General features: G+C 40.4%; 1 protein-coding gene across 1 annotated transcript in view; it reads left to right on the plus strand.

Annotated features, from left to right (window-relative positions):
- The window catches only part of RIT2 (Ras like without CAAX 2), a 174823-nt gene extending 163483 nt beyond the window's left edge, over nt 1-11340 (plus strand). Inside the window, exon 5 of the mRNA XM_075020275.1 lies at nt 11113-11340. Coding sequence (XP_074876376.1) covers nt 11113-11340 — 228 coding nt within the window. The remainder of the gene's footprint in view (nt 1-11112) is intronic.
- Nucleotides 11341-12676: the final 1336 nt, after the last annotated feature.

Genomic DNA, 12676 nt, shown 5'->3' on the forward strand with positions numbered 1-12676 from the left:
AGTGGACTGATATATCTGTTATTCTGGATAAGAATATGAGTTTATCAGCTGTAATCATGATTTGGGCTCCCAGGGTGTATTAATACAGCATCTTTTACACATCAAAAGAATATCTGCATAATTGCATGGATACATCATGGATAGAGGAGGTTAAACAGATGCTTCTAGCAAGGAGTTTCCACCATTCTGTTTGTTAAGAGTCTGTTTTTTCATTCTACCCCCGAGCTAGCATAATAAAGATATAATCTGTCTTCCTTTCCTCCACCATCCTTCCACCTTCACTCTTCTGCTCGTCTTCTTCTCTCTTCACTATATCCTTTCTTTTGTGGTAACCAACAAGAACTTCCATTCCAGCCAACCTGTGTGGCTTCAGCTAAAAATTAGATTGTAGAAAAAAAAACCACTGGTTAATTCTTGAGCATAATTGCTTAAATTTCTGTTATTAAGGTATCCAAGATGTCTTGGGGATGCATGCAAGAACGTTTGGGACTTTATTCAACAAAGTTAGGATTCTGCCAGCTGTTAGCTGTTACTTTGCTTACTTTAAGGTGTTCAGTCTTCTGAGTAAAAATCAAAGCCCACAGGCAGCAAATACAGAAGGATTATCCAAAGAAACCGCTCGCCGAACAGGGAGCTTGCCAACAGGACAGGCTAACCACAGAAGTACAAACAAGTTACCACGGAAACTACCCGAGTGCATGTTCTTAGCCTGCAGCAAAAGTGAGGTAATTTGAGGGAGGTTAGCAGGCAATAAGAGAGCTTGTTATGTCTAATTAGCTAAATGCATTCTTACAGCTCTTCCTACCCACTGGCCATTTAAGATTTTTAATTTTTCTCCCTCAGCACATTCATTTCTCATTGTTATCCCCTTCATATGCAGTTGTTCAGACTGAATATTTTATTACACATTGTCCATGCTGGCGGATCACATCACATGATGGAGCTAAGTGGATGCTCCTTATGCAGCTGTCATTCCCGTTTTAAGGTTCCTATGTCATGGGCCTCTCTCTTTCAGTGTTCCTGGGCCAAGAAAAGACTTTTTGCTCATCCATGAGCTCTTCTTTCAGCACATCATAAGGAGCTGAAAAGGAAGACTCCAGTGAAGCTCCCATGAATTTTTTCAGTCGATTCATATTCTGCAAAAGCGTAATATTTTGCCTGAACTAATATTGACATGGGGAAGATCAATGCCATTACTTTAATACAGATACTGTGCAAGTATTTCCCATAATGAGATTGTTTGGCAAACCTTCCCAATAAACTTCAAAATTATTAAACCCTCAAAATTAATTACATGTTCCAGGAAAAAAACCAACAGCTCACCACTCCCATTTCCTGATACAGTGTCCCCCTTTCATTGCATCGAGTAACTTTTTCTTTGAAAAGCAACCCAAGGAACAGGTGGAAAGGTGAAACATTGTTCTGTAAATTTGATACCTCATACATTTCAACACTTGCTTACTTCAGCAAACAACTTCTGAAAAATATATTAAATTATTCCATTGCAGCTCAAATCTCTATAAATCTACTACAAATTCTTTCTCTGCCTCCCTTCTGTTGAATACCTACTTCAGCAGCCTGGACAGAATCCCTGAATCTCAGCAGATGACAGTTGCACAGAGGTGAAGGGAGAAAGGAGAGATTTGTTGCAATTTTCTTTTCACTGTCAGGAAGGTAGCATGGTGTTCTCTGTTTGCCTGCAAGCGGTGTCTGGGAGTATGTTTAGATGGGAAAACCATACACCAGAATATATGTGCATTGCACTTAATGTAGTGTGAAGCAATATGTGGTGTTAGGACACACAACACTTTTTACTGCCTTTGGAACAGGTATTTTTTGTGACCTTTTTATTCTAGTGTTGGAAACTCATATTCAGCTTAAACATAAAGGGAACTTTCAGAGTTTAATTCCAGTAGTCTGCTCATATGTCTAAAAATGACACATTTAACTGAACATACGTTTTGGATACTTTGGCTCAAAAGATTATTTCAATTGTGTGAATCACCAATATTTTTGTTTGTTTGTGTGGGGTTTTTCACTTCACTTACAGTTCTCCTTTGTGACTATATGTACAAAGACACACAAATAAATATACAGCTGTTTCTGCCTCTTTCTTGTCTTCTGTTTAGCTCTACAGATTTCTTTCTGATCTCCTTCAAATTTCTTGTATCACATTTCCCAATCTTTAGCAGAAAACTGTGGAAAATAACACACTGAAAGCAGCGCCCTGCTCTGCCATCCTCACTGACTCCTGCTCTGTTTTCTTATCTTCTCATGTCAGTGCAGTGTTTTCAGGACAAAATATTGCTGTTAGAGGCTGTCTTACTCCGATCTTCAAAGTAAAATAATAACAGAGAGATTTGCATAGGTTACCAGGTATTAAGTGGATTTACTCAGTACCCAGTCTGCTTAGTGCCTGAGTCCTAGTGAATTGAATTCAAGTGACTAGTGGAATTTTAATATCTAACACATGAATGAAAATAGTCTACACCAGTCTATAGATAGATAAGAAATATGGGGGCTGGCTGAACTGGACTAATAGTTAACTTGTGCTCACAAAGCAATTGAAATCACTTGCAGTGTTAAAACAAGAGTTCAGCACTATTAATTTTCTATTTGCTTAGGAAAAAAGTCTAAAAGGTACATTTGCAGCTTCTTTACATGTAAATTTTTTAATAACCATCTGTTGTTAGCAGATGATAATTGAGTTGTTTGTTGTTGCTTACAAAAAGATTGAAAAGATTTTCCTTTCTTGTGAACTTAATACTACAATTCCTAGATTTTTTCCCTACAAAAAACTTGGTATCCTCCTGTGAATGTTCCAAGCTGAACAGGTGTACAAACGTTTCTTTTTGCAACCATCTTATAGCTATCTATGTCTTCAGCTGAGCGTTGCAATCAAAGTACCTTTAAAGATGATGGACAATTTAGAAAATTGTCAGATCTCTGAAAAATGCTTTGAGCAATTGACCCGTACTTGTTCATCTTGAAGACTGATGCTAAGGATTTAACACTTACACATTCTCTTCAAATTAGACCCAGAGCTATTGCTGACTGATGCAAGATCATGTGGCTTTGAGTATCCAATTCAGTCAGATCCTGAGGCCATCTCTCTAGAAACATTTCCTGGTATAAAGATGCTTTAACCCACTCATCAGTCTTGCTTTTGACAAGATAAAGCCAAAAGAGTACAGTCTGTAGTAGAGAAGAACAACTTCAGAGTCTAACCTGCAGCCAGCACCCTGATTCCGTAGTGATTTTTACATGAAGTGAGACATTGATTTAATTATTTAGCATTGCATCTGTGAAATAATGAAGTAGCATTATCACAAGTTGGAAACAATAGACCTAGGAACCTCACATGTTTTGCTTGCTTTGCAACTAGGTAACTGCATGGAGAATGTTTCTCTTTACTCAAAATATTTGCCCAAAGCAGGAATGAAGTTACCTGGAGGTACAGCTCCTGTGTTAGAAGGATATTGTGGATCCAAAGTGTGGAAAAAAAATAATCCAAAAGAGAGAGAAAGACTAGACAGAAATCAGTGCTGGGCAGTAATCTCCATCACAAAAGATGCTAAAAATCTACAGAAATTATTCAAGTGTGAATTAGCATTGGATCTAGAATTTTTTCATTTGAAAAAGAGTGAGACAGATGCATTTAATGAAGGAGCTAGTAATAGCTTAGGGTTTTCATATAAGAGTGTAGCAATGACCATAGCAGGTCAGAAAAATGTCAGTCTAATCTAACAGTGGTCAATAGTGAAGAGCATAAGAGCAAGTGTTCAGTGATGTTCCATCAGATTACTTTCTCAGCCCTCAACGATTTGCAGTTCCCCTGGATCAAATGAGAGTATGATTCTTCCTGGCTAAAAACAGGGAGTTTAAGCTGTGTTTCATGTCCCATCTTAGTGACTAAGCAGGTGAGAAATGCATAATTTGGGACAGAATCTCTCTGGTTCTGTCTAGAAATTTAATTTTTCACAAGATCATTATACAGTTTTCCTTTAAAAAAATGAGCAAATTAGTTTTACAATCCCACACTCTCCATCCTCCATCCCCTAAAAATAAGCCACAGAGCTCATCAGAGAAGCCCCAGACAGTACTATTATTTTCTGCATTACTAAAGCTGCATTTTCCTTCATGTCCAAATGCAAAGGCCAGGTTATGAGGGGAAGGGAAGGAATATCTAAGCCTCTGTAATGCAAATGCCTTCAGAGGTTGGAACAGCTGAGGATGTGAGATGTGTAGTACTGCGCCACGTTCTATTTCCATACCATCCAGTCTGCCAGGCATAAGTTCACACAGCAAGACCACATCTTCTCCTTGGCCCAGTCTGCTAATCCTGTCTACATCCATGGCCGTTCATGCTAGACCCCATTCTGCTTACCAATAATTCTTAAGTGTGAAACCAGTAAAAAGTGTCACAGAGTGGCAAGGCAGGAAGGAAAACATGGAAAACTCTTACAGGACACCAGCTTTCATGTAACTCTGGGGAGGGAGAAAGAGGAACAGAACTAATTGCAAGACCCTCACAATAATGATTAATTGTATGGCGGCTTTTATCTCATCTAGTCTTGCAATCTAGAAAGCCAGCAAAGCTGAGCCCGCAGAATTGCCTGCCATGAAGTCGGAGTGAGGTTTGTTCAACTAATTACTTCTGAAGACTTCCAAATGGATTTAAGAGTAATGGTGTTGACATGAAATTCTCCTCTCACGTTTCTGCAGCGTGTTACTCATTTACTGCTTAAGTTGCTGAAAAGAGGTGTCTGCTTCCCCAGGGACTGAGATAAAAAATAAGGTGCACATGTTTGGTTGAATGAAAAATGCTGGTTTGTGTCAGCGGAAACTAGTTGCGAATTCTAGTGGAATCTTGGCCAAATCGAATTGGTAACTGCAGTGTATACATTAGCAAATGAGATTGTAAGTAAAGGTTAAAATGCTTATGTTTGCAGAAGGAAAAGTTTCAAGATTATATTTTTTAAGCAATAATTAACTTTAAAATTCATATAAAATTCTGAAACAAAGCAGAGTGTTTGTGTTGAGGGAGATGGAAACTGGAGATTTTAACACTAAGGATTTTTGTTTTACTTTTGCATTTACTGTGCATTTGTTTAGACCTGAAACATAGTCATATTGAATGACTGGCCACAAAGAGGAAGCACTGGTTCCTCACAAAGCCTAGTCTTCAACATTTCTTTCAGCCTGAATTGATTTCCACTTGATCTTGGTTTTTTTCCCCCTTCTTTCAGGGATGTCATTGCTCAGTGGCAAGAATATGATAGGCAGTTTATAAATGTAAATATCTGAAGAAAGAGAAGAAGGGTAAAAGGGCTTAGAACATTTTTTTCTTCCTTTTAAAAATTATTCCATGACAAATACAGTGTAAACAAATAACAACAGTGCTGCTTGTCTTAAAAAGACAGAAAGATTGATTTTTCTGTTTTATCTGGTTCTGCTCAGGTTTTCAACCCCAGCCACTGCTGTAATATCCAAGTATTTGAGCTTTGACCTGAACAATAGCATTTCACACTTGGAAAGATCCTTATACCAGCCTGTAGAAAGTCTCTGCCACCATGCCTGTTGATACAACACTTGTCCAAGGAAAAAAAATGAGTAACTGTCAAAAATGACATAGATATAATAGATCTGCTTCTGGGTTAGTGGATTGGGTTGCATGTTGCTCCAAACAAGAAACAAATGCTTACAGTGAAAGCCTTTGGCTCTAGGAAAGGCAGGTGACAATGTAGGAACACATCAGCTTTTGCTGGACCCAATCCCATCTATAAAAATACGGAGCTTGTCCCTGTCCCGATTGCTGGGCAGGTCCCTGACACTTGTCAGTGCTGGGTGGCCGGGGACCAGCTAATTTCTTCCTGGTACCTTAGACATAGCACAATGGGCTTAGACTAGTGAAAATTGGTCGGTCCTGGTTGTTGTTCATCATTAACAAGAAAACTTGCAGGTGCTGTGCGGGAGTGCCTTCGGCATAAACTCAGTGGTCAGTGCTGGGGTTAAAAAAATTATCGTTCATGTCAGATAGGCAATACCCCTTTTCTGCTTTTTGTTGTCCAGGATGGCATTCATTTTCTAGACCCATGAGCTTACTTTTCTCTTCTCTTGGCAAATTTGCTATTAGAGACTGAGGAAAATGTGAATACCTTTGATCTCTCCAGCTTTTTCCTGTGGCATATTATAGGTTTGCGCCTGTACCAAAAGCTTATTATGTTTGTTCTGATATGCTGAGGGAATGGACTGTGATGGGAAGGGACCCAAACATTTGTGTGGATTCTTCTGGATTGTCTGCCTGTCTCTAAACTGATATCCAGGTGCTAATACATAACCTGGCATCTGGTTCTTGTTTTCTGGAATGGGGCCTGTTTGGAAACAGAAAAAATCCACCAGAGATGAAGGGAAAGGACACGGATCTTTCCTAGACATCATTCAGAGTACTTGTGGTTTTTTCTACTCCTTTTATTATTTACTGTGGTGCAAACAAGGCTGCTCAAGATGCTGCTTCCCCCCCTATGTTCTTAAACAGTTATTTTTTGTTTACAGCTCACATAAATTATTGCCTGTCAAAAATAGAGCTTGATCAAAACCCTCTGGAAGTCCTCCTGTTAGCCTCAGTGGGATTTAGGTGAGCAATCTTGTCCCCTTCTGTCTCGATTAGTGATCAAGACCACATGTCTTCAGCAAAAAAAATCACAGAATGAAGCTTTTGGATCTATAATTATCACTCTGTTTCCCATTGCAAAGTTAATGACGACTGCCGCGGTGGAAGTCTGTAACAGTAATTTAGGAGAATCCTTGCAACCCTTAGCACTCCACCTGCAGCCTCCAGACCTCTCCGTGGCAACCTGGAGGTCCCAATCACAGGGGAAACCTTCCAAAGCCATCCCAAGTAGACCATGCTGTCGCAGGGATGAGAGGCAAAGTGGAAATGCATTGTTTTGCTGCATGAAGACCACCACTAGCTTTGCCAAGGTGATGCTGTTGACTCTGCTAATACAATCTTTGTCAATGAAATCTACTTTGGGATGCTTCTGTTGTTGCCTTGACCAAAGGAGACACAAAGCTGAACACAAAATAGTCTGATCCTGATGGAGATTTTCCAGCTAATGACAATCCAAGTGCAGAGGTAGGCTATTGATCTGTTTAGTTCCTTTGCACTTTCCTTCTCAGATACAGATTTTTTTATGTTCTGCCTATAGGGGCCAATGATTGCCAGTGCCTCCCCACCCACCATCCAGCCTGGGTGGCTTTGTGCTCTCCTTTTGGTCGTGCAGGAGCTGACCTTAGTGCGGAGCTGGCTGTCTTAAAGACGGCAGCTCATCCATCATGGCTTTCACAGGCTGTCAGCGTTGCATTTAATCTCACTTGTAATTTTCCAAGGGAGGTTTGCAAAAGCCACAAACAGAATCTTAATGCTATAAAATGTGGTTAGTAGCCAGTGAATAATTCCTGTCTGTATGAAGCTGTGCTGAACTATCCAGAGATGAAAAACTCCCAAATTCAGCCTACAATTCCATGTGTACTCCACAGTCCGCGTGCTGTTGTAACTGGTATATCTTCCCTCTCAACTCACATGTGCCCAAATGGGTTCTCAGAAACCATGCACTTTGCAAGGAAGATGTGAAATGACTGTTTTCCTCAGGGTCACACATCGCGTTCATGAGCCTTCCTTGCCCATTTTATGGACTTGTCCTTCTGGGGCATCTTGCTCTTTGGTTATACCACGAGCTTCATGCCCTGCTTCTGTAAGTCCTGATCCAAACCCTGCCCAGACAATCACAGTTTCTAAAGTTTGGATGAAACTCGGGAAGCTTCTGCCAGCTCTTAAATTTTCATTTTTCATTATGTTCACTACGCCAGTCTTCCACCTTCATTCCCTTCTTAAGCTTTACCAGCAAAGGAACAAGCTAAATTGGAATCAATATAACCAGAATTATACTCTGGGAAACAATGCCAGATTCAATCATGGAGGTTTACTCTAAAGATGAGATATAAAGCTCTGCTTCCCAGATATATATTCAATAGAATGACCTCGCTCCCTGACCTGTCTGTCCGTGTCACGCTGACAGATCATATCTGCCACTGATACAGACCCGAGGAAGCTGCAATTTGTCAACAAGTCCCTGAGCTGTGCAGATCAGGGATGGATTTCTATGATACAGTTTCTCCTCTGGCAATAAGATGGGAACAAGGTAAATCCCTGGAATTATGTGGGCGTCAGTGACCTCATCAAGGGCTTTATCTCTTGTTTCTCATTCCATAGGTGTCTAGCCTCTTGACCAAATTATGAACTGAAAGAAAAATGTGTGGTTTTTTCCTCTAGATATCCCTCTATATTTACAGTTTCATCAGCAAACAGATTAATTAAATTACTATAGCTCTATTTTCATTGGTGCTGGAAGCAGTAATGATAATTATGACTGCATTAGATTTCAGAGGAACCTGTTCTCAGCCTTGAAGCTGAAAATCTCCAGCTAAATGTCCTGAAATTGTTTGTGCCAGGTGTCCTCCTCATGCTGAATTAGTTCATAAAATTTCACCAAAGCAGTTAATCAGGTCCTGAGGGCAAGATTTAAGAAAAATATCATGCTTTTAAAATGAACTATTGCCATTAATAACTTTAATGTTGTCACTTTAATTTGGCAGGAAACTGGAATCCAAAACAAAACTTTTGCTGCTCTTTATAGAAATCCAGCCAAAATTGGCCAAGTTACAAGCCTCCAGCCACATAGAGACTGGGAGGAAGTTTTTCTGCACAATTTATTTCTCCTGAGTGTTCTCCAGTTCTCACAGCTCTTAGCAGTCTTGTTTCATTACAGAGCATAGCATGTCTTCCCTGCAGTTGTTCTTCCTTGCAGGTGGGAGAAAACATAGTTTTGATCCCTGAAAAGAAAAAAAAAAGGAAAAAAAGAAGAGTGGAACAAAGGAGGAATTAGATGGGCAAAGACTAGAAAATCACAGAGCAAAAGAAAGAGCCATTTTTTATATTTGAGTATTGCTGTGCTTGCACCTTAATTATATTTACGACCTTACCATTCTTTAACATAAGGATGTTTCCGTTTATGTGCATTTTTTTTTCCTTTTAGGTAATGAATGGATAAAATCTTCACTGAAACTGCAGCTCTGTGTAATCATTTGCTCAGAACTGCAGTGTCTTTAACAAAATAAAATAAAAAAAATCCTCCTTCAGCTCAAACAAGGCATAGCAAGGAAAAAAATGATTATGAAGTCCAAAATAGACCAAAATAGTCTTCTATCCAGACAATCAATTTCACAATGGTGCCCAATAGACATATTGAATCCCACATTTTGCTTACACAGCTGCCCAGAGAAAAACAAGGACCATATTGCTACCCATCTCCTTTTGCTAAAGGTTGGCAATTATAGCAGTTGGAAAGCTGTAGCAATCTTTCATTGTGTCAGTGAGTATTATTCAGGTTGGCATACAACCTCCCTGCTTACCCTTACAATATTCTTAATTAAATTAAGATTATACCTGTAACATAGAGGAATGGTCCTACTAATATTACAAAGTTTGTGACTCAGTGCAAAGGTGATGTGGAGGAATTTTGTGGTCTGTGTCACGCAGGTGCATGCTCGGTGCAGATTTACCTCCAGGCTGGAATGAACGGATTTTCCGTTTCATCCCAAATCCTGTTTCTCACTGTGTCCAGCTTTACAGATAGATGCAAAAAATGCAATGAGGTCACAACTTGATCATAAAGGGCATTTTCCTCATGGTAGGTATAAGAGAGTTGTTTGTACCTTGAGATATCAGGGTTTGTTTCCCTGGTAAATATAAATGGCACTTTGGGTGCATGAAGATAGAAATAAGAAAAAAAAAAAGACCCACAAGATTAGTTTTGCGGCAGGCAGTAGCAACTGAGACTTTTCGTAGCCTATTATGCAGCCTTTCACAAGGCTGTCTCAAAGTACTTTTTTGCCTTTCTATCCAGAAGGTTGGAAAGTTACTTGAATAAATCATGATATCCAAATACAAATAAACAAAGGATGGAATTTCTGACCTAGAATTTGAATATACACCATACATGTCATTCATACAGTTCATTCATTCAGTTTTATGCTCAAATATTGAAAAGAAAGGGTAGTCTATTGGCTGGAAAGCCAGCTTAACATTTAGAAGCTCATAGGGTTTGATCCTTGTTTTGCTGCAGACTTGCTACATGTTACTGGATGAGCTCCAAAAGTGCAAAAATTACCTCAGATGGTTTGCAGTGATACTCCTTATAAGCATTTAAACTCTGTTTAAACCACACATTAATCAGCACACTAAGCACCCTTCCATTTAGCAGGCTGGCAGGTCAAATGCCAAGAGGTAGCCAATATGGAAATTTTAGGAGTAAGTTCCCCATCTCAAAATTCAGGCAAATTAAACAAGAACTGCCTTGGTTCCCTCTAGATTCATGGTGTTTCCTCCCCTTACAGTTCCTCAAAATACAAAGCCACATTTCCTCGATGGTCTCTGAGAACAGTAAGTACATGAGGCCACTTAGGGAAGATGAGCTGAAAAACAAATACATTTTACATCTTTGTACTACTCAGACATGAGCTAAGTGATAGGATTACAAGCCTGCCAAGACCAAAACACTTAAAGGCATGCTCAGAAATTAATGTGACTGAAAAATCTTAAGGTATGAAAGCTGGTATGCTTAAAGAGTCAGGTTGCCTCCAGGATTAGGTTAATGCTGAACAGGGATTTTCTAGGACCTTAATTCTATGTAAGTCTTTCTGGCCATCCGTTCCACTCTATGGAATAAAGGTACCGGCACTATCAAACTATCGGATTAGTGCACTAAAAAGAGGAAATGCTTGGAAAAATTGATGCATCAGAATTAGGGAAATAATATACTTGAGCACATTAATATTGCCAGTATGTTCTGTTCAACCATCTCACGGATTCAGTCTGATCCTTTCACTCTTTCACTTCGCTATTGGGTACTGTTAGAATATTTTCCTGTAAAGTTAAAGGTCAGTGATTTGCAGTATCCAAAAAGCCAGACTACCTATATGGTAATGTTCTTCTGTTGATTCATGCTCTGTGCATTAGGCAATATTCATGGACTTTTCTTTTCCTTGTAGGTCTCGACTGAAGAAGGAATGAGCTTAGCCAGAGAATACTCCTGCTCCTTTTTTGAGACTTCAGCTGCCCTCCGCTTCTACATTGATGATGTCTTTCATGGACTAGTGAGGGAAATCCGAAGGAAAGAGTCCTCACTGCCCATGGTAGAGAAGAAGATGAAGAGGAAGGATAGTCTGTGGCGGAAACTGAAAGGATCCCTGAAGAAAAAAAAGGAAAGTACAACCTGATGGCAATTCCCCATGAGCCACCCATCAGGAGCTGACCACAGTAACCTGTAACAGTTCAAAAAGGCAGCATTGACACAGCATCTTCCAGATCAGGTCCTGGAGTTCCTTCCCTTCAGCCCTCATGCAGAAGTAGCTCCTTGAAGGCCCAATTCATGGTTGCCCTGTGGCTCCTCTGTATTATAGATAAAGTCACTTAGCATACCCTCTCATCCCTTCTCTGCAAATCTGAGCGGAGAAAATACTGTGTTTTTTAACCTGTGGTCCCTGGCTGGTGTTCAAATGCTAGGAGTTAAGCCAGCATCCAAGGCAGAACCAGCTTCCACCAGCTCTAGGACAACGGATGCACTTATTGCCTCCTCTCTACATGCATGGGTCATTTCACCATCCCAGGAATGAATAACATTGATTTCAATGGACATTTTGACTGTTTAAGGACCTTAGGATTTGACCTTCAGCTTTGCATTCACATGTAGGTTTAGGGTTAGACTGTGCTCAGCCCGCACGCACGTGTCTGTGTGCCAATCTGTGTGTGTGACCCAGGCCCGAAGGGAACGCTGGGGGTTCCCAATTTTGACCCTGTAAAGCCCTATCCTCATTGTGTCCTTTCCATTTAGCAGGAAGGCTTGGCAAGCATAGCACAAATCATGCACCAGCTGTCTGGAGGCTGCAGGGCGACTGCTCTGTCCCCTCTGCTCACCGGGACTGGCTAGCAGAGCTACCGTGTCCTACAGACATGCCGTGCATTAGATTCACAGAATAGTTTGGGACGGAAGGGACCTTTAAAGGTCATCTCGTCCAACCCCCCCGCCAAAAGCAGGGACATCTTCCACTAGATGAGGTTGCTCAGAGCCCCGTCCAACCTGACCTGGAATGTTCCCAGGGATGGGACATCCACCACCTCTCTGGGCAACCTCCTCCAGTGTTTCACCATTGGCCACACTCCTGCATCCCACCAAGGAGCACACAAAGGCACTGTCTGTCTGATGCTTCCCAGAACCCTCCCTAGAGCGATGCAGCTCTGTCCCAGCATGTAATAACATCTGCGATGTAGCATTCAGCCCTCGATTTACTAGAGAATTGCATCAGGTCAGTTACCATCTTTCACAGTCCTTGACCATCCAAGTGAATCACTTGATCGATCAGTTGGACAGGTCTTTTAAATATTCCTTTTTAAAGCTGGCATGAAGTAGAGTATAGTCTCATGGACCATTTTTTCCCCCAGACTTCTTTTACTATTGAGTTTTATTTATAAATTTTACAATTAATACATGCATTCATTTTGTCAAAAAATAAAGATTGTGATTTCCATGAAACCATAATAGTAGTCAGTGTCATT

This window comes from Buteo buteo, chromosome Z (genome assembly GCF_964188355.1).
Source record: "Buteo buteo chromosome Z, bButBut1.hap1.1, whole genome shotgun sequence".
In the NCBI taxonomy this organism is placed as follows: Eukaryota; Metazoa; Chordata; class Aves; order Accipitriformes; family Accipitridae; genus Buteo; species Buteo buteo.